We start from the raw sequence: 21,414 nt of genomic DNA, 5'->3' as shown, positions 1-21,414 counted from the left end.
TTCACACCCTCATATTGGTGTAGTAGATTAGAGCTGGGCTCAGTGGATCCCTCCAGTTATTAGCCCAGTACGAGTCTCCTTTTAGACTATCTTTAGATGGTGATATATTTTTGTGGATCATCTGGAGTCATGATGTTATCCAAGAGATAAGGGAGTGCACCATATGGGAGTGCTCTAAATGGCGACTGGCGTCCTGTGTTTGCGTTAAATGGGCATGATACAGCGGCCAAGGCAATATTTTTCAGTTAAAGTGCTTCTCCCGCCCTTCCACTCAATAGGACCCAGTCTTGGGCAGATTTTCACTCCTTCAGCACAGGATTAAATGGTAGTAGTTACATTGATCAATAGGTTAAGAAGCATACAATCCCTCTTGCTGCTAATGACCTCAGTAGTAATGGGTAATAAAATGGGGGTCTGTAATAGCCTCTTGCTGGGGCTGTGCACAGAGGAAGCTGCTCTAACTGTAGTTACTGCGAGCCAGACACTCAAAGCAAAGTGTGAAACCATGATGAGATATACACCTCAGGTTTAAAGAATTAAGACAGTTACAGTGAAGGAAATCTCGGTGTAATTTGTAATGAAATTGACAGCTATTGAGATCTGGTTAAGTGTGTAAAACCTCTGTGTTAAGTTTAAGTTTGCTCTCTCTTTTTTCACATCACGCTGTGTAATAAGGCATGACAAAATGATTATACATTTGAAAATAAGACTAAATTTACAGCTTTTCCACGCTGGTAAAAAAATAGAGCATGACAAATACGGAGTAGACTTTTAATGCACGCGGTAAAAGTAGAGCTTCAAAAAACAGGCGTTATTATTTATCCTGTGTGTGTGTGCGCACGGGAGGGGGTAAATGTCATGTTTAGACATGCACTGTATATCACATCATGTATGGTGCTTGCATGTCAGCAAGACGAGGCTGCCTGGTTGACCTTCAAAATATTTCATCAAAATTAGTGATGCCCACAAAAAAGGACTTCAGTGGATAATGACTGTGAAATTAGGAAATGGGAGGCCAGGGCTATGCAAATGACAGGACAAGTCATGTGCAAAAGTCAAGATGAACTGCATATTAAGACATAATACAGGGGGGAATTAATATTGCATTTTCCTCCTCGCACCCCTTTGCCTGGTGCTGGAAATGAGAAATGTGGAGTGTGTGTTAGTCCTGGGTGGGGCTGAGCCTCCTTCATTCTCTTGGGGCCGGACGAACACAGCCCAGTGTAGTCTGGCACTGCTCAATAAAGTTAACAGAGAGCATCTAAACTGGTCCGTCCTATTTGACATCGCTGCCCTTTCCTCCGAATTTTCAGTACAGGCTGTTCATTATGGCAGTGCTTTGTTTTTGTTTTATGCTACAATGGGGAGAATGAATAAGGTGATATGCATGCACGGTGTGTGACAAGAAAAGCCCCTTAGTTACCGGATGAGATTTTAAACAGCTAAATTACATTCAGAAAAGCATGAAAAATTCAAAGGGGTGTCATTAGCTATGAGGTAGCCACACAATTTGGGTAACCTTGGTGAAGACAGACTGTCACCAGTTATGTCTGCTCTATCAGCTTCTGACATCAGGCTGAGAGACATTTTACACTCACTTATGCACATACATACTAATGTATTCTTGCACACACACAGCAGAACCATCACCACAACATGGTAACAATTTGCGAAAGACGCAGCCGTATCAAGCACATCTTAGTTGCTGTTTGTCATCCAAATGTCAAGGAAAGGAGCTTTTAATGGTATTGCACATCATAGCAGTGAGTGGCAGCATCCAGACGCACTCCAAGTCCCCTGTGTCGCCAGAGCAATTAAGGCACCCTGACAACTGTGGGGGCTCTTTCAGTGTCACAACAAATCACTTGTTTTGAGGAGTCGTGCACTCACACCTTTCTACAGGGAGTTAGTTAGAGGCCTGTGTGTTCTTCACCGTGGCTCCTCCTCCAGGCACTCTATATCTTCACAATAATAGATCGCTGTTGACAGCGTCTCTAATGAAATGTTCTCACATGACATGTCGTGCGTGTGCGATGAGTGAACCGCAGCGTTTTTGAGGCTATCTTTCACGTCCTCAGGTATGACATATTTGCCACGTTGTACAAACGGCGAGCTCCGAGAAGCATCGCAGCAGATGCAGATCCTATCGGATGGTGTCGAGGCGTTTTGCGCGTTTGAGAGGGGAAGGTCGAAGGATGGCAGCTGAGGTGGATGCACGGGCATGTACTTATAGGCACGATCCGCGCCCGGCTGTCTTGTGTCCTTTAGCCCCTCTCAGTCTGTTGTGGTGTCATAATGGTTAGCGGGGTCGAGATGTGTTTGTTTGTGTGTTTGCTGGAGGCCTTGTGCAGATTGTAACACTTCAAGATGACACTTATGATGACTCCAAGACGATTTCCCAGAATCCAGTCAAAACTAATTGGCTTTTTAAAGTATTTTGTATTAATTAATCTATTTGTTATGCAGCGTTCATCTCTTGCATGGCATTAGCATTTTGTTTAAAACTAATTTTTCTATTTTCTATTATGTTTTATCTCATTTGTAACAAAAAGCAAGAGTATAGAATAAAGAATAGATTGTGTTTTGTTTCCTGCATTATTCTGTTCTGGCTTTTTTTTTTTTTTTTCAATCAAATCAATTCAGCTTTATTCATATTTTGCCAAATTATAACATGTGTCCTCTCAGGGCTCTTTACATGTTAAGGTCAAGACCTTACACAGTATTATTATGTATTTATGCACTTGTGGACAATGTTTGTTTGACAACTATCTGCTTGTCATGTGTTTGTGCAGGTTCCAGTGTCAGTGGCTATGATGACGCCTCAAGTGATAACTCCACAGCAGATGCAGCAGATCCTTCAGCAGCAAGTCCTGAGCCCTCAGCAGCTCCAGGTTCTTCTCCAGCAGCAACAGGCCCTCATGTTACAGCAGGTAATGTACAAACGGCAGTCATGTCATGAAAATCTTTTTTCAGGACGAGGCCATCACGTTTCAAATGGAGAATGTCTCAGTTTGAAATGAAAATCTTCTTATGCATAGACTATGTTTCACAAAGATAAATTCACTTTGAACTGCTATTCTTCTCACTTTTCTAAGCCTCAAAGACTACATTCCTCAAAGTATTGAAAATTCTCACAAAACCCACTGCTGAGTTTATGTGACTGACAGACTTTGACTCATATGTCGCCTTCCTGTCTTTTCTGCAGCAGCAACTCCAAGAATTCTACAAAAAGCAGCAGGAACAGCTCCACCTCCAGCTCCTACAGCAGCAGCAGCAACAGCAGCAACATGCAGGCAGCAAGCAGAGTAAAGAGGTAGGCTGACATCACTCCAATCGCCTGCCATTACCAAACATTGGCCAGACAGAGCATGGAAGGCATGTGTGCTCCCTCCCTCAACTCCATCTGCTTTCAGACTGTGGTTAAAGCAGAGACTGGGGTGGGTGGGTTGGGGGGGGAAGAGAATCAAGTGCACTCATGCTTCTGATTAGCATGTCAGACTTGGTGGATAAATGGTAGCAACTGACTGATACTGCGCTAAGACTACAGCATCTCTTTTTCTGGACCTGTCTTCACATTAAATGTGTAATGTTTTACAGAGCCAGAGACTCAGTCCATTGTTCTAGATTTTTTTTTTTTTCTTCTCAAGTAAACAAGTGTCCTGCGCAACAAAGAGATGACCGTTCCTGTGAGCCTTGTGTAGGACATAATGAAAGGCAGAAGGGAGAAAGGCAGAAACACGGAGCATATAAATCTGAGAGGCTTTTCTCTGTAATTAACATGGAAATGGCAGAGGAAGAGAAGGCATGTAATTGTGAGATATCAGTGCAGAGAGCGCTCCCAGCTTTGTTGCCCGTGTTGAGTTTTTTTTTTTTTTTTTTCACCATTTTTCTTTTTTGCTTTCCCTCCTTCGCTCCCCATAGTACGGCAGGGCTTGCTCATAGGCAGCGGCTTAATGCGTGTTAATGACAGGCGGATACAGGCATCACTGTGGACAAAGCAAATTATTATTGTGCGGTCAGAAGAAGTTCAAAGACAATCTGGGAATTTTTTTTTTGCTCTCGTCCCCGTTGAGTTCCATGTTTGGAGAGTAAAGGAAGCACAGAGAATTAAGCCCAATGTTAAAAGCAGACACACACCCGTCCACGCATGCTCACGCTCACACCCGTTCGTGTGCTTGTCGAAGCTCCAACTTCAAAGTCGTAGCTCCCTAATTAATGAACTGCGGGCTTCAGTTTGGACAAGTTGTGGCGTGATGCTCCCATAAATCAACATGACAGCAGAGCTCCTCGGCCTCAGATAGGGCCTGTCACCAAGTCGCATCTGATGTAAACACTAGAGGAGCAAGGGAGAAAAGAGGGGGGGGAGGTGAGGAGGGGGGTGGGGGGGAGACAAGGAGGTGCAATTGATCAGTTGAATGGAGCATGAGAATAAAAGAAAAAACTACTTTTGAAGCATATTATGTATGATCACAGGAAATGGATGCAGCCTCGAGAGGCTCTCCCCCTCTGCCGATGTTTTCTTTCTCTTCCCATCGCTCTCTCTCTTTTTCAGTCGCATTTCTAGCAGCCATCAAAAGACAGAATAAGAATTATGCAGTGACTCCCCTGTGGCTGCCAGACAATAACCCCCTGTTGCTGCTTTGTGCCTCTTTTATTTTAAAGACATCAAAATTTAGTTTTTCAAAGATCTTTAACTTTATATTTGAAGCTTGACAATAAAGGCCTGCCAGTGCCACTCTTTATCATTTGTCAGGGACTGTATTTTTCTCTCCCTCGTGCCACTTCTTGTTAACCTCTTATTTGGTCTATTGGGTCTGGGGTTTTTAATGTGTCTGCATGCTGAGAGTGCACAGGAGCTGCTGTCAGCTGATGGAACCAGAAGAAAAAAATGTGAAGGGGAGAGAGTTAAATTCATTTGCAGTACTCGATTTTCTTTCTTCCTTTTTTTTTTTTTTTCTTTTTCCCTTTTTTTTTTTTCTTTCTGAAAAGCCATCCTCTATTTATTTAGCGTTTTGATGAAAGACATTGTTCCTTGTGAACTCCCACCCCCGTAGCAGTATTATCTTTATCCCGGGCTGTCAGGGAGGAGCTGGTGAACAGAGAGCCACTAAAGACATGAGAAACTTCTCTCACACTGATAGAAGAGGAAAAAAGAAGCAACCATCTTTCATAAACAGGACAGATCAGAGAAGATCACAGGCCACCTGCATCCTGAATTTCACTGAAGCCCCTGCAAGATCTCTTATCGTGTCTCTTTTTCTCTCTCTCTCTCTCACATTTCCGCCTCTCATTTTGGGTTAGATCACACATGAGCCGGTGAATGAATGTGGTTACTCTTCAATTATGACCCTCCACTACCACTGTCAAAGTGCCTTCTTCCCCTGATTGATCCAATGAGACGACCTCGCTTGCTCTAATAGACCAGCGCTGCACAGAGCTTTATTTTTAGTCAGCCAGTGCAGGAGCAGCAGGCTGGGTGTGGGGCAGGAGGGGAGGTAGAGGAAGGGAAAGGAAGGCTTCTAGACCCTTTTGACAAGCCGAACAGGGGTGGGCGGAGGGGACCCGTTTTATCTGGCTGTTTCAGTGGTTTCAGAGCCGCCAGCAAGTGACCTGACTGCCGTGTTGCACTGAGACCTTTTTTGTATGCACTCAATTGTGAGAAGTAAACAAAGTGGTATATCCTGTGTTTGGTAAAAGGGTGCGGTGCACAGCTTGGCAGCCCCGGCACTGCTTTTAGTGCCCCCTCCTCTCCTCCCACCCGCTTGACAACTGGCCTTGTGTACTCATAAACAGACCTTGTATCCTGTTGAATCTCAAAAATGCCTCTTTTGTCCTTATCTGTTAGAAAATATAGAAGGTGTCCCAATAGATCTTGTTTAATTGGTGAAAACAGATGTGTGTGTGTGTGTGTTTTTTTTTTTTTAACTTAACTGTGTATTTATTGAAAACAGGGATTGATTAAAGGGTTAAAAGTCATCTCTCTTTCTCTGTGCCCCTGTTATCTGAATCTCTGATTTGTTTTGACTCATAGGAGATTGGGGATATTAGATAATTTCCTTCTATTTATTATTCTGTCTTTTTTTTCCCCTTTCAATTTTCTTCTGCGCTCTCCTATCACTTTTTCGGCCCTTCGAAGTTCACACGTTTCACTTTTCAGAGCCAAAATCTCCCCCCCCCCCGACCCCAAAATCATTGAAGACACACCGGTGTTTCATTAAATGTTTCTTGATAAAACAGCCGTAGCACAGTGAGATCAACATAACAGCTATCTCTCAGTCAGTCCACAGCATGTGATTGAACACAGCTTGCTGCGCTGGTTGGGGGAAGAATGTATCCCTGAGCTCAGCGCCATGCCTGGGAGAGTTGTGAGAGTTGCTAGGGTGGTTATTAAGCACTTTGATTTAGTCACACGTTGTTTGCTGAATTATGAATGGCTGTAATTAAATTCCTGTGGCTCTTATTATGAATGATTAACTATGTTGTTTCATTGTTTGTCATTTGCCTCCCGACTCCTCGTTAATTAAGGGAGAGAGAGATGTATAGTGTACCTGTCTTAAGTGGGCCCAGACTAACCCACAGCAAAGGCAAAATTTATGAAAGTTACACTCCTGTGTTGTGTGTTCGCACATGCAAAATCCATTAACCTTGTTTTTTATGAATGAACATGTTGTTCTAATGTGTTACATTTTACAGCCCTAACTATGAACTCCGTGGCCTTGAACTTGAAATGTTTTTCTTAAGCGGTGTGCTCAAATCTGCTAATGTACAAACCTAGAAATCAGATTTGCAAGTTCTCACTGCTCTCTATATACAACATGTGTGTGTTTGCTGATGGTGTGCCTCTCTATCTTTGTGTCTTTGCGTGCCAGCAGCAGGTGTCAGCACAGCAGTTGGCCTTCCAGCAGCAGCTCCTGCAGGTCCAGCAGGTCCAGCAGCAGCACCTGCTCAACCTTCAGAGGCAAGGGCTGCTCACCATCCAGCCCGGACAGACCGGCCTGCCGCTGCACTCCCTCACTCAGGGTCAGTACCTCGCATCAGCCCTCGGCGCTTCACATCTTTTGTGCATCAGTACACTATTGCTCAATAGAAGCGTTTTGTCATAACAAAACACGGCAACAAAACTGTCTGGGCATGAGCTGACTCTTTTCACTCATACATTTGCAAGTGCTAAAATGTGTTTGCAGAGGAAGATTTGGCCCACTGTTGAGTAAATATTTAAGGGGTTCTGGGATGTCTTATGAGACAAAACAGTGGAGATTAGGTTTATCCTATTGCATCTGTTTATTGATGCATTGGATGATCTTGGTCTTGGGTTTGAAAATACTTGGCAGTCATAATAGCAGTTGTTACCTAAACATAGCTTGTGACTGTGTATTTAAAACTACGATAACTCTACTAAAAAATATTCAAGTACATAGCCAGAATAAGTATTCAGTTGTAGGATTGTAATTTGTCAAAGGTACAGTGACACCTGCTAATAAAGCTAAAGCAGTTTTTATTTTATTTAAATGTTTTTGTGGATTTTCTGTATTGATCTTAGTGCATAAACTATACAGTTAGACTATAAAATAATCAAGTTGCTTGCTGCATGAGTGCATAGTATAAGAACAACCTAAAGTATTAATGAGATTACTTTGACTGAATATAATGCAGCACTGTTGTGTTGTAGAATTAAAAACAAACAAACAACAACATATAATTTTTAAAGGAATCTATTTTAATAGTGCAGCTTGTGTAGGTGTATCACTGTATACTCAGAGCGGTTTGACCTGCCACTGTTGTTCACCTGCTACAGTACGTGTACAAATTTGCTTTACCAAAGTGAACAATGTGTCACAAATATATGACCGCATGGCTTCACTGGCTCAGGACACACCCTCTGTAAATCTTCAAAAAACACTTGTTTATTTTACTAAACGATGTCTTACACATTTAGTCCAGGCCAGTCTGCTGTCATTGCACTTTGATTTTGGCACGCTACACTTTGTTTAATACCATCCCAAAACCACCAAAGTAACATATCCCACTGTTCAGAAATGAGGATCCACATTTTGCCCTTCAACTCATTGTCCTGTGTCTGTGATTGGCATCCTGGTGGCAGTCTCCTTCAGCCTGGAGGAACACTGGATCTATTGTTCGTAAACTGCCAGTGAACTTGTCATTGTGAAACCGCCTGTTTCTTGATAGGGAGTCAATACTTGTTGTTTGGCCAAGAAGTTTATTTCTTTATTTATTCTTTAATGTTTTGCTAAGGAGCGGCCGTCTTGTGACAAAGACGTCGTCATGAGGGTTTTAGAACATGACATCGACTATTCATTCGCAGCTAAGACAAACAGTTTTGAAATAACAAGATAAAAACGGGAGGGTTTAGGGGGGTGCTTAGGTAATAGGCAAACACAAACACAGTTTGTACAGTGCTGTTATTGTTTGGACTGGGTATGGAATCACTCATCCGCTTGCAGACGATTGCCATGGGCACAGGCGTGGGGCACTGCTGTGTTGTGAGTGTGCTTTGCTGAATTGCTCTGTGTCAGATGTCTGGCAAACACTCACACACCCCTTGAGTAAAGCATTATATGAGTGATATGGCTAGGTACTGTACTTTTGATAGATTTCACAACAGGCTCAGAACATCCTGTTTATTCTGTGTCATCATCAAATACCTCTGAGGCATCTCATCTTGTCAAGAGAGTGGGTGTACGGAGTTTTATCCTTTTTGCAGTCCCTTTTCAATTTTTTTGTAACACTTTTATGCATTGTTAGGGCTGCATGGTTAATTCGACTAAAATTGCTTTTACAGTTATTACTTGCACTGATAGGGAGGTCTGCATGTCTCAAACCACATGCTTTTTCTCCTGAAGTTTAACAAAATGACAAAACATTAATTACCAAGTTTAGTTGAAAAATGCTCAAAGAATCCTGAGAGACAATTTTGCTTTTTATTCCAAGTGATTATATTGTTTTAAAAATAAAATACAAATGTTAACTTTATTTTTTTACCCTTAACAAAGTAATGTAATTTATCAAGGGTGTTGTTGGGATAAACATCAAGGTGAGAAACAAAATGTCCTCACACGCAATTATTGTATTGTTTCGGTTTATTATAACCAGTCAAACCTGGTTAGTTTGCCCTTACCGTCCGCTGATGCTTAACTCCGTATCTCCGACAGCTGTTACAACACTTAGGCTAGTGCTTCAGGGCCCCAGTTTGTCTTCCTATTCTACACATTTTCTGCTTGACTGTTTGAAGTTATTGATGACCTTTCTGTTTTCCACATCACTAAACTCTTTCATGCATCAGCGGGCCAGGCCTATGGTGCTCAGATCTAATCTGCAATATTCAGCTAGCAGTTAGCACTGCATCGGAAGTGATGAGTTGATCTGCTCTGTTTGGGTCCTGGTGATTATGGATTCAAACTTGGGGGCAGTAAATTGCCATGACTTTTTAACTGATGATTTTTATTTCCTTCGTTTTGAAATGTAGATATTAATATAATTATTTTTAAAAGGCCACTGTTATCACACACAATCCACTGTATCCATTTTCCCATGTGCCGAGACAATGAAAGCAACAAAAGGTTTTCAAGTAATAGGTCACTGTAACAGAGTAATTAAAGAAAGGCAGGTGTGGTTGTGGGTGCCACGATGCAAGTTTACACTCCAGTTTTTATATCAGTCTTCTGCTCAGCCACGTTGTTGGCTGAGACAGATTACACTCATTGTTCTGCCAAAACGATGGACTGAAGGAATGCATTTGAATTAGCTTTTCAGAAAATTGATAGCACTAATTAAGTATAAACTTGTAGATAGCGGGTTTTGAGTGAAAAACAACTGCTCACATTATCTGGAGCATAATTTGTTTCTCTTGTCGTGAAGTCTTTTGACATTAATGTTCAAAGTCTTGGAAGCGGCCAGACGGTATCTGTTATAAATTACAACAATGTGTTTGGGGAGGATATAACTCTCATAAATATAAATTTGATCCAACCACCTCCTCCTCACCCGCCTCACAAAAAGCCTGTCCTCTTGACCTGATAAGTGAGTCAGTGGTTGCTCGGGCTCACATCGCTCAGGTATTGCGTGTGTGTGTGTGTGTGTGTTTGCATGTTTTTGCAACACGCGTGTGTTTGTGTCACAGAGGTGGCCAGTGTTTGTGCACATCCTGGCTGAAATGGACACTCACCCTCCGAGGTTGCTCTGCAAGAGAGTGAGTTCTTATAGCTGCACAACATCATTTAAGCTGTCTAAGAGAGGCCAGTGGGACAGTGACAAGACAAATTTGTCGGTAATATGAAAGCAAAGAATGTGGCGAGCCATGAAGTGCTCACAGAACAGCAGCACATCAGGGACAGCAGTGGGTAATGCGGCTGACCTGTCAGTGATTGATACATCCAGCAGTGGGCTACTGGTAATAGTTCCTGCAGCATTAGGACAGGACATATTTCAGGCCTAAGGGGTGCATATCAGCAGGCCAGTGATTACGGCAACATAAACAGGGGTGCAGTAAAGGTCCCAGTCTGACGGAACAATAAACTAATAGCGATGTCACTGTCCCCCCATGGCACCGGGACTGCGTGTGAGAAGTAACAGCGCGGTTTAAAGAGCCCGGATCACTGGGGGCCATTTTTTATTTGGGGGGATGATGGCCTGCAACTGATGTCATTATGAACCTTAAATCAACTTTCTGCTTGCTTGAACATGGTCACCTGGGTACAGGGGGACAAGGACAGGAAAAGGTTGAAGAGCTCGGCCTGTCTCGGTGCCAGAGCTACCTGCAGAGGTAAAATTGAGTTGGGAGGCCGGTGATCAATCAAGTGTCCCAACAACATACATTTTTTAAAGTGCTTGTCCGTATTTCCCAGTCGTAATGAGTGGAATAGTTGTGTTGAAAAATGGAAAGAGGAAAGATAAACCAATCCGGCATTTAAAGGATGGACAAACTGGGGACCCAAGAAAAAGGATTTACAGATCAATGTCATTATGTGTCCCACAGTAATCAGATGGAGAGAAACTCAATGCATTTTGTCCAAACACAAAATATAATACCTGCTGAGACATTTGTGTAATGGTATTTTATTGTCATTTATGTGGAATCATGAGCCATAGCTGTTGTTGAGTTTGAAGAGGTTAGGGTTAGATCGGACTACCGAGGGGGGGGGGAAGAGGCGAACGGAGAGCAATAAAACTACAGAGTAGATCCAGAAAGAGACAGGTTGGTCCCACTCCGTTACCTCTCTCATCAGGCCAGTCTATCCGCTGTGGTTTCATCTGAGTAAACAGTGGTGTTGGGGTCACCAGGACTGCTGGGTAATTGAGCCAGTGTGGGCTGCCCTGTCAAGCACATCGGCTAAAAATACATCGCCCACTGTCACCGGGCACCAAGTGGGGGGAAAATGATTGTTCCCGCTGTCGGAGCACAGGACACTCGCATCACCAGTGACCTTCCCCTTCTAAACCAGCTATCACGGGGGTAAAAAAAAAATGATACAAAAAATAAACTTTTGCTCTAAAGTCTCCTTATACCATCACAACAACAATGGATCCTTTGATAATGCAACTGGAAATCAACAAGCAGTGGATTAGCATGCTAAAACACAGACCGCAATATTAAGCATGTTTAGCCTGTCATGGACGTGCACTTCGATTAGGGCACATCAAGGCATTGAAGAGAATAAGGGAGAATACAGGCAGACAGAATAGAGCGGGGTGTGTTGAAATATTCGAATGAGGAAAGACGCTCCTTGGAACGTGGAAAGGTTATTGATTTGTCCTGCAATCATTTCCTGCTCTTTGATATGCAAACGATCTAGTGTGAATTTACAGCAATGCTATCAGACTCATTTCACAGTTCTTAGCCCCTGCGTCTCTCTGGAGTCCTCCGCCTCATTAGGCCAATGTTCTCCATTACCAGCATAATTAAAATCTTTAGTAGCTTATCAAATTAAAAATATTTTTGCTGATCGTATTGAGATCTTCACCTTACAGTTATTTTCCACAACAGGAATAAATTAAGACTAAGCATTTTGCACACAATGTATTACAATCTGGTGCTTGAAAGGAGCACTTCTGGTATCTATAGAGCTGGTGATGAGAAACAGGGAGGAGGAGGGAGTGGGGGGGGGGATCCGGAGAATATAAACCCAAGCAGATAAGCATGTGCAAATCATCTTTCATTTGCCAGTGCTCATTTTGAGAATGGATTTAATTAATTGTAATGTTAAACGAGTGGTCTTGCCCATTTGCTCTGTGGTTAAACTCACCACATATCCAAGGGCTTCTTTCACCATGCTTAAAAATGTGGCTTATTTAAGCACAGATTTGAATCCCCAATGCAAATGCACACACATTCTGCTATTAGATCTTTCCGTGCTATTAAAATCAGGCTTAGCCAGATGCGCTGTGCTTTGACCAAAAATGCACATAACCGCAGATTCTCACCCGTGAGGTTTAATCTTATTTTACATATCAGCTTTATCCTCATTTGTGTCAAGCGAAAGCAGACTTCTCCGGCACGGTAACAGACACACCATAGATGGACACATATATATATTGTGTGCCAACAAAGGCTCTCTTCTCTGAGACATGGAAAGTGGGGTGCACAAACACAGCATTATCCTTCTTCATCCCGAGTCTGGCCCTGAGTGTCGGGATTGCCGTCACTCATAGGCGGAAAAAGCACACGCGCTCTGTAGATGTGTTTCCAGCACACAGAAAAAATGTCTTCTGTCTTCAAGGGATTTTTTTTTTCAAAGGGCTATGTGAGCTGCAGTGTGCTTGACTTGTTAAATGAGGTTTAAGTCTTCTGTGTCAATTGGAGGCGGTGCAGAGCTTTAAGTATTTTGCACATTAATGCGCTTTTGAGAATATTACCCCAGGGTCCTGTTTCTCAAGGAGACAGGGGTGGGATGTTTTCTAGTGTTGCTATTGTAAACTTTTTGTTGTGTGTGTTCTGCACATCTCTGTTGTTGGGAGAAAATGATGGTGATTATTCAGATTTCATGCCTTGTCTGGATGTTAATTATTTACTCTGGGCATGAAATTTGCGTGAATGCCAGGGATTTGTGTATACAAACACGCTTCAGATCACAGGAAAAATGGGAGGGAGAGAAGGAGGTGGCGGAGAGAAGAGGAGGAGGAGGGGAGCTCTCAGTGCATTACCCTGTAGTGGAATATTTTCTAATTAATACTCGGCTTTGTTTACAGACGCTTTGATTTAATTAAGTGATGAAGAAGAGAGTTGGATTAGCTGTTAATTGATTTAATTATCCAATTTGTTTGTCTCAGGCATGATTCCAGCAGAGCTGCAACAACTGTGGAAAGAGGTGACAAATGCTCACGTGAAGGAGGAGCACAACAATAGCAGCAACAACGGCCACCGGGGCCTTGACCTGTCCTCCCCGGCACCGCCAAAGAACCCACTCCTCAACCAGCACGCCTCCACCAACGGGCAGTACATGAGTCACAAGAGAGAAGGGTGAGTCTAAAATGCTACATTTTGATTAAGTTTTATTTTATTTGCATGCGTCCTACAACTTTTACTTTTCCTCACAATGAGACATACATGCTTAAAATGATTGCAGCTAATGCCTTTATACAATCATGCTTTTCAAAGCCTTATTTCTGGTGATTGCTGATGTTAAGCAGTCTTCACCGTGTCTCGGTGTAAAGAAAATTGAAGGCCCATGTGCCTTATATTCTTATTGAAATGATGAATTTTTTACAAGACCTCATTTGATGGAGATGTCCCCGTAGATTTGCACGAATCACTATTAATTTATAGTTTGTAAGTATTCATGAAGGCCAGCAGTTACTTTTTCCATGTGGCTGGATGCACCTGGGGATTTCAGAGGAACACCTGCAAGGAATACAGGGATTTAGATAAATGCACATGCAGTGGAAATGGCATCAGCGTGCTATTAATGAGAGTATCATTGTATTGACCCCACATTTCTGCGGCTGCACGTTGAGAAGTGCAGCTGTGATTAAGCTGCACTTCCTTGAGAACATTCAGATTACAAGTGTCTTTTCATAAAGAGAAACATTTCCTTCTATCCTGGGAACATGTGGACATGCACAATCAAGCTGTCAGTTTCGGAATAAAAAAAAAAAACAAAAAACCCTAACAAGAACAACAAGCTATTATACGCTAGGAAAAAAAAACAAACATGGGTGTATCATATTTTCAAAACCAGGATGAATCATCTATGAAAGGCATCTGCTCTCTTAGCTATGTGTGTGTGTGTGTGTGTGTGTGTGTGTGTACATGTGTGTGTGTGTACGTGTCTTTAAGGAAGGAATTAATTTGGCATCTTACACATTTGCTTGTTTTCTTGCACCAAAGCCTGATCTTTGAACTGCTAGTGAGGAGCCTCCAGGCACCATGATCTCACTGCATAACATCTGACTTATGTTTCAGTGATCAAAACCTACGCGTCATTATGAAAGCAATGCCGATGAAAGCATGTTTAGCACAGTAAACCAGCAGGCTTTTGGAGGTGAAGAGGGGCTGCTTGTGGGAAGGGACACAGGGGGTTGTAGAGAGGATCTGAGTGACACCAAGAGGATATGGTATGATTCACTGATGGAGAGATAGAAAATGGAAAGCAGCTATTTCTTTTCAAGTAGCACTATCGGTTTTAAATACATTCATGACATGCTACCTGTACAGACTTATCCTCTTTACTGTTTCAAAGTTATCTTCCAGCACGGTGGAGAAAATTTTTTAAAAAAATGGGCGTTAGTTGTTCCCACAGTTGACAGTATCCACAGGCTCCCAGTCCTTCATCCAGCGTCTGGCTGAATGTCTGGTTTTTGTGTAGTTAACTGACAAATCGCAGGGGGAGGATATTGACTCGCTCACTCCATCACACATTGTCGCAAGCGAGCAAACAAGGTGAGCATCGATGGCAGGAAAAGGCAAGAACCAGCCTCAGCTGAGGGCTCCATGAAACATCGGAGAAGACATAACGCAAGAGCTGGCAGCCCCTCTGCCTCGCGCTGACTGTCAGAGATTAAAGAAGATGTCAGCAGCAGTTTAACACAAGCTTAAGTGAAGAAGGCAGTCTCAGTCTGAATATTCTCGCAGTATCTTAGATCTGTCAGAAAACCAAGCAGGTGATTCTCATCCACCGCATCTGTTCAAGGAAGTGCATTACCTAACCCAGAGTTTCAAACGCGCAATTACAAAGGAAGATGACTGATACAAAGTGAACACAAAACATTCCCTATTAAACGCTGAATGATGCTAATTTAGATTCACACAAGCAATAATCCTTTCTTCTGTTAATTTTGGTACACTTAAATCGCACAACTATCAAGAGCATTATTCCTCTCTTTTGATGATGCAGACTCAATTCTAATCAGACTCCATGGGAAGAAAAATGAAATATTATTAAGTATGATTATTCTAAGCAAGGCTCTGAGAAAACGTCTGTGTTATAATCCAGGGATTTGAATAATCAGGTTGAAGATAATGGGCTGGGCCGGCCTGGGCGTAAATAGAGAGCATCCACTCATCCTCCCAGTGCTGAACTTAATGAACTTTTAATTGATGCGGTTTTGCAAGTCCTTTTGTCATGCAACAGAAACAAGCCTCTCTGCTGATGGGCCTGTTTTCCCGACTGGCTTCAGATTGGTTTACAGCAGGCCCTAAGTACCATGTAGTTAGTTTCATGTGTCATATAAAATCTGCCCAGGCACAACGACGCCTGCAACTAAAACCTTAAGTGCATCCACAGGAATCACTCACCGGCTTTGCACTTCCGTCTTAAGGAAGGAGGAGAAATTCAATCACTGCCGGCTTGACACACCGAAGATGAGGCACGTGTTCCTGCTTTTAGTTGTTTCAAAGAACACTCTGCCAGGGCAAGCTGGGATTTCTGTTTGTCTGAATAACATCCCTGATATGACCAGATCCTGAGTCACTCAATATGTCAGCCCGTGTTGTTTCCCAGCCCGCGAGTTGTGATGCATAGATAGAGATATACCCCTGTGAGCCAGGTCATCTTTATTCAATGATTCGCTTATTTAAATCAAATGTGCCTGATCTGTATCTGACACAAATTCCCAATACAGTGCTGCATCAGCTTTGTAAGGGGGAGCATCCTTGCAAAGCGCTTGGCCCACTTTACTTCCCAACATCAGTAACCACAGCTCAGGGACTGTAACACAGCAATCTGTTAAGGAGATAAATAATCAGATTTGGCACAGCACTCCCATCCCTCTCTTGCCTTTCATTTGTCTTACATGCGAAAAAAAATGATAATTAAATCATTTAGGGTAAAGCACGCTGTGGCACCGAGAAGACGGAAGGAAAGGATCCAGTGTACAGCCTGGAGAGTTAAGGAGGGGAGGGTAGCGGGTGTGGATGGGAAGGTGGTGGAGGAGGAGGACACAAGGGAACGGGCTAACATCAGTACCAACAGTGAGGGAGAGTGTTGTGACTTGCTTCACACACTGTGGCCAGACTTGACCTAGCATGGTGGACATCAATCTCGCCACCTTTTTTTTTTTTTTTTTGCTGATAGATTGAGTCCATCAGCACCAGATGCCATAGATCTTGACTTGTTTATGGCCCAAAGCATCTCATCAAAATAAGTGAGCTAGAAAACAACTGGCTTGCAGCTGTCGAAATCATCTTTGTGTGCAGTTGCTCCTGTCTGTCTGCACATAAACACGGCGCAACACCTGGAAGGTTCGCACGTTGTCTGTTCGGGTCTATATGCACTTTAATGTTCCTTCTCCTCTAAAGGAAGCTGATGACATGGTTTTCCTCATCGCTGTTACAAGATCATTAGAGTGTTCTTCCCTCGGGCTGGCTGACAATAATAACATCCTGACAGACCTGTCGTGGGTGCAAGTCAAATTTAACGCAGCACGAGGAACTGCTGATCGGTTTTCCTTCTTTCTTTTTTTTTTTTTTTTCTCAGAACATGTTCTCAAATGGGAGAAAACCCCATGAATACTACACTCTTCTCCTATTACACTAATGTAGCTCATTTGGTGTAAATTCTGTCATTTACTACTGTTTAGCCATCCACCGTTTAAAAGGGCTCTTCTGCCGCCAGCCCCTCATAGTGCTTTGTGCTCACTGATTCCCAGCGCACTCCACATTTCAATATCTTATTAATACAGAATTAACCAACAAGCCTCCTCGCAAAGAATTAAAAAAGGATCTCTTTAAATTAAAAACCAGCGTTACCTTCACCCGTCCACACATTTCCTTGTTAAAAACTCATTATAATAGGTCTTCCGCCATCTATTTATTAGCTGTATCAAAACAGAGGTCTTAATGTGAATGCATAATTCATAATTGAATAAAAAAAATTCTGACTTTTGAAAGAGGGAGAAAAAAAGCTGCTAACCACATTCATGAATGCTTGACTGCTTCCTAATTGCAATGCAATTATCACATGTTATGAACAATGTGAACTCTTAAGCAAGTAATTATAACACAAGGAAACCTGTGACGACCTTTAAATTTTCCTACTTGAGGTACAGCTTTACTAACATTGATACAAATGAGATTTTAATCTGAACATCAGCTTGTTTAATCCTGCAAAATTGGCACACCACGCTTAGATTAGTTTCTTTTTTGCTAATTCATTCTTACATCAATTTTTAAATCGTTGCAGATGGATGATTGGCTAGGAAATGCAAATTGTTGTTTTCGGTATTTATTTTTCTTTTTTTTTTCTCCTAAAGAAATCCCCCCGAAGCGGTAGAATCAGACATTATTTCTCAAGGAATCTGTGTATGAATGAGATTTTTGGGGCTGGAAGTTATTCCCACATGGCAACCCAACAGTTTGTGGTGCAATCTCCTTATCCGTCCTGTTATCTTAGAGAGCAGGGCTCACACTGGAGGAGAAGCAGCAGCATTGTGCTCACGAGCCGCCAGAAGCACAGGTGGTAGCGATATAGGCCAGTCCCCCAGGCTCTTGTAGCTGAAAGTTGTGTGTCTTGTATAGTGCCTGTGTCCATATGGCTGCCTGTCTCGCTCTCTTAGCAGACACTGCCTCTACACGGGCCGCTTTCTCTCAACACTGATTGTGGTTAGCTCTGGTTCCACGCCTCTCGCCATATGGAAGATGTTGTAAAGTTTGTTTTTCAGGGATGTTCCTGCTATTTAGACTGATTGTATGAAGCCATACGCTCCCCATAGATGCATGCTTGTCAGCCCCTGGTGACACGGATTGGTCAGTAGATAAATTGATCCCAGGCGGGGATGTTTACAGTTTGCGCACAGTGTGAAAGTAGGAGTTTCATATTGTGGCACAGACTTCTCCAGGTGGGCTCTGGGACATGATGCAGCAGGCAGCACAGGAAAAGGAGCGACTCAGGGAAGCCCCCCCACCAGTCTTGATCAAAGTGAACCGCAACATGGCTCAGTGATACTAAATAATTACATATTGATTTGTCGCCGCTTTTAAGTGTAGCGCAAGCAATGATCACATAGGTACACTGATTTCACAAAGCCCAAGGTTCACAGATCAAGTAGAAAACAACATTTCCTGGGGTAAACAAGACACAGCACACACAGGGAGGCGCTTGGCAGGAGAAACCATCATCTCTGACCTCTCATCATGTTATGTGACCACAGGCCTGTGACCAAGAACAACTTGTGATCTGTTTTTACTGATAGCTTTCTTTGCGAATCTCTTTTCCAGATCCACGCTAGAAGAGCCTTCCCCCCACACTCACCCTCTCTACGGCCACGGTGTTTGCAAGTGGCCAGGATGTGATGCGGTCTTTGATGATTTCCAGTCATTCCTCAAGTAAGTTAAAGTCATAGTCAGAGGTCTGTCACAGTCTGTTTGTCCTCTCGTTGGGTCGATTACACGTTTTGTGATCTCAAGCGACTCAGAGGCACTGCAGGTGCAGCTGGTTGTTATTCCTTAGTCTGGGTTGGCCGTCTCTTGACAAGGGTACTGTGGTGGGGTCTCCTTCTGGGAACGGCATGGGCCTCTAATTCCTGTGATAAGTGCAGTTCCCATGGTGACGGGGGCCGTTTTTCCCAAACAAACAACGGTAGGATGTTTATCTGTGGCAGCTCACACTTAGGGCGCGCTGCATGTTTGCCCTTGTCACTGGACAGGGGGATTGCTGTATATGTCTTGGACTGCCTTGCTCAGCTTTTTTTTTTTAATCCTTCACCTTGTAGTCTGTTTGTTTTTCCCCCTTTTGTCTAATGCTTTATTTTTGTGACTGTGCTTTAATTTATTGAAGGCCCACACCTCATCTCTGTGTTTAAATGAGCCGGTGTGCAGTACTTAGAAAGGCCCAGCTAAGTCAGCATCACCTGCTGTGTAGCATCTCTCCAGTGCGTACTTTATAGCAGGTTTGACTCTGTCCAGCCTGACATAGGCCATCGCTCTGCTCCCTGATTCCCTGTTTTGAGTCAGACCCCTGGTTTACTAATCAAGCCTGTGTGCAGTGCGCTCTAGGTAATCCAACACATAACAGTGCCATGGTTACGGAGAGGATGAAAACATCTGCGTTGTGGCAGCAGATCAATGGCTCACTGTCACCCCGGATTAGTCGCACTTTAAACAAGATATGACACAATTCCATTATCCTAAAACAAGCACTCAGCGAACACACAGTTTCCCTACAGACGCAGGAGAGAAAGGTGGTGAAGAAGACCGCCTCATAGGCTGCTAGAAGTTCTGACTCTCTTTGTCAACATGTTGTATCCTCTTTTAATCATTTACATAAACCCCCTTTGAGCCAGTTTGTATTTCAAAGGCTTATCACACTAAATTGTACAGTTTGTGTGGAACTGAAAAGAGGCAGTTGTGTGTTTTTGTTTTATTTAATAAACATGCGGTGACACTGAGTTATTAAACCACATATTCCACACACACTCACTTTAGCACACAGACACACATATTTCAGTTTTGGGAGTGCCCGCCTAAATCTATCACTATTTATTGTATTCTGACATTGCCTCACCCTTTGTTTATAGAACAGAGGAGAATTAAATTCAGTGCGCCCGGTAGAGCTCTGCCTTAAAAAGTCTCTAAGTGCACTCTGCTCTGTTTTTACAAGTGTTTTTATCATGGCAACATCTTGTTTACTTTAGTTGCCTGCTCAAACTGCTTGGAACATGTTAAGAAAACATTTGGGGAGAGTCTCCACAAAGCTGCCTTTGTTTAACAGCAGGCAAGAGTGCGAGCAGCTCACCAAGGTGTTAACTCTCAAACCCTTAAGCACTTCCACATGAAACCCAGCAACTGATACTGCAGGCCTCCGAAAAGAATCAAAAATAAAAACAAAGAATACATAAGGCGTTCTTAATGCGCTTACAAAAGTCTCCAAAGTTTGAACATGGAAGTGAAGCGAGGCGTGAGTGTGTGTGTGTGTGTCTGTGAGTGTGTAGTCAGCAGAACACAGTGTACTGTGTACCAGAGAGAAAGAAAGGTGAGGAGGACTCTAACGTCAACCAGATTTCGGCACCACATGCCAACAGTAACAACTAACACAGGGCTGAAATGTTGTTTTAAACTGTGTGTGTATTTATTTTATCTTTTAAAGAAAACATTACATACCTACACGCACTATCTTGATAAATACAAAGCACCAAATCCCTGTTCCTGTTTTCGGGTTCAGCACACAGAAGGGTGGGGTTGGGTTCACAGCAGAGCCTGGTGTTTTTATGAGGGTCAAGACCCTTCTCTTCAGTGTCCAGTCAGAGGTCAGAGCCAATGAAACACTGCAGTGCCCTCTAGTGCTGCACTGTCTGTCTGCTCAAACCACAGAAACTCATCTCTTGCACCTCGACACGGTGTAGTGACTGTTTAATTAGTTGTGTGGCCTTGTAGCGCTGCAAACCGCACAGACTTTTCTAAATTAATACAAATAAAACAAAAAAAAAATAAGATAAGAATTATAAGAATTAGCAAAAAATAGAATCTTTAAGTGCAAAATTAGTAGCCAATATTTTTAAGCATCAAAAATCTGAAATTTCCATTGCATTTTAAATGTAAATACCGCTGTACAGATGTGTGCATTTAATTTAAATTCCACCCAACAGTGGAGAAGATAAACCTTCCTCAGAGACAGCCTTAAGCTGTGGCTCCGGTCTATATAATTAGAAATTGTAAAGAAAAAAAAAAATTAGGCAAACTAACTGATATGTAAAAAAAAAAAGCGACTGTGTGAATATCTATTTAACTTGTTTTATTGTGGCAATTTACATCAGGATCTGTCATCCTGCCAGAGCGCTTTTAAAAGTGGCTTCATTTGAAGTCCAGAAAGTGACACATGCCAACGTTCATAGTCTCTCTCGATGTCAATTCCCCGTATCCCCTGCTCCCGTGTCCAGACACTCCTCTCAAGGCTGCATTAGGGCCATTTGAATATTTCATTTCCTATTAATTATGCACTGTGACTCTCCATGTCATTAGAAGAAATA

At 42.7% G+C, this 21,414-nt stretch overlaps 1 protein-coding gene across 8 annotated transcripts in view; it reads left to right on the top strand.

Annotated features, from left to right (window-relative positions):
* foxp1b (forkhead box P1b) overlaps positions 1–21,414 on the top strand; it is a 146,242-nt gene that overhangs the window by 110,183 nt on the left and 14,645 nt on the right. For 7 of the 8 annotated variants that reach the window (XM_008279241.1, XM_008279243.1, XM_008279240.1 and 4 more), the window contains 5 exons: positions 2,793–2,930; positions 3,206–3,313; positions 6,873–7,020; positions 13,285–13,474; positions 18,668–18,775. In XM_008279241.1, coding sequence (XP_008277463.1) covers positions 2,793–2,930; positions 3,206–3,313; positions 6,873–7,020; positions 13,285–13,474; positions 18,668–18,775 — 692 coding nt within the window. The remainder of the gene's footprint in view (positions 1–2,792; positions 2,931–3,205; positions 3,314–6,872; positions 7,021–13,284; positions 13,475–18,667; positions 18,776–21,414) is intronic. The other variant, XM_008279244.1, reaches the window with a different exon arrangement.

Source organism: Stegastes partitus, unplaced genomic scaffold (genome assembly GCF_000690725.1).
Source record: "Stegastes partitus isolate 25-593 unplaced genomic scaffold, Stegastes_partitus-1.0.2 Scaffold150, whole genome shotgun sequence".
In the NCBI taxonomy this organism is placed as follows: domain Eukaryota; kingdom Metazoa; phylum Chordata; class Actinopteri; family Pomacentridae; genus Stegastes; species Stegastes partitus.
This window is presented reverse-complemented; position numbering and strand designations above follow the sequence as displayed.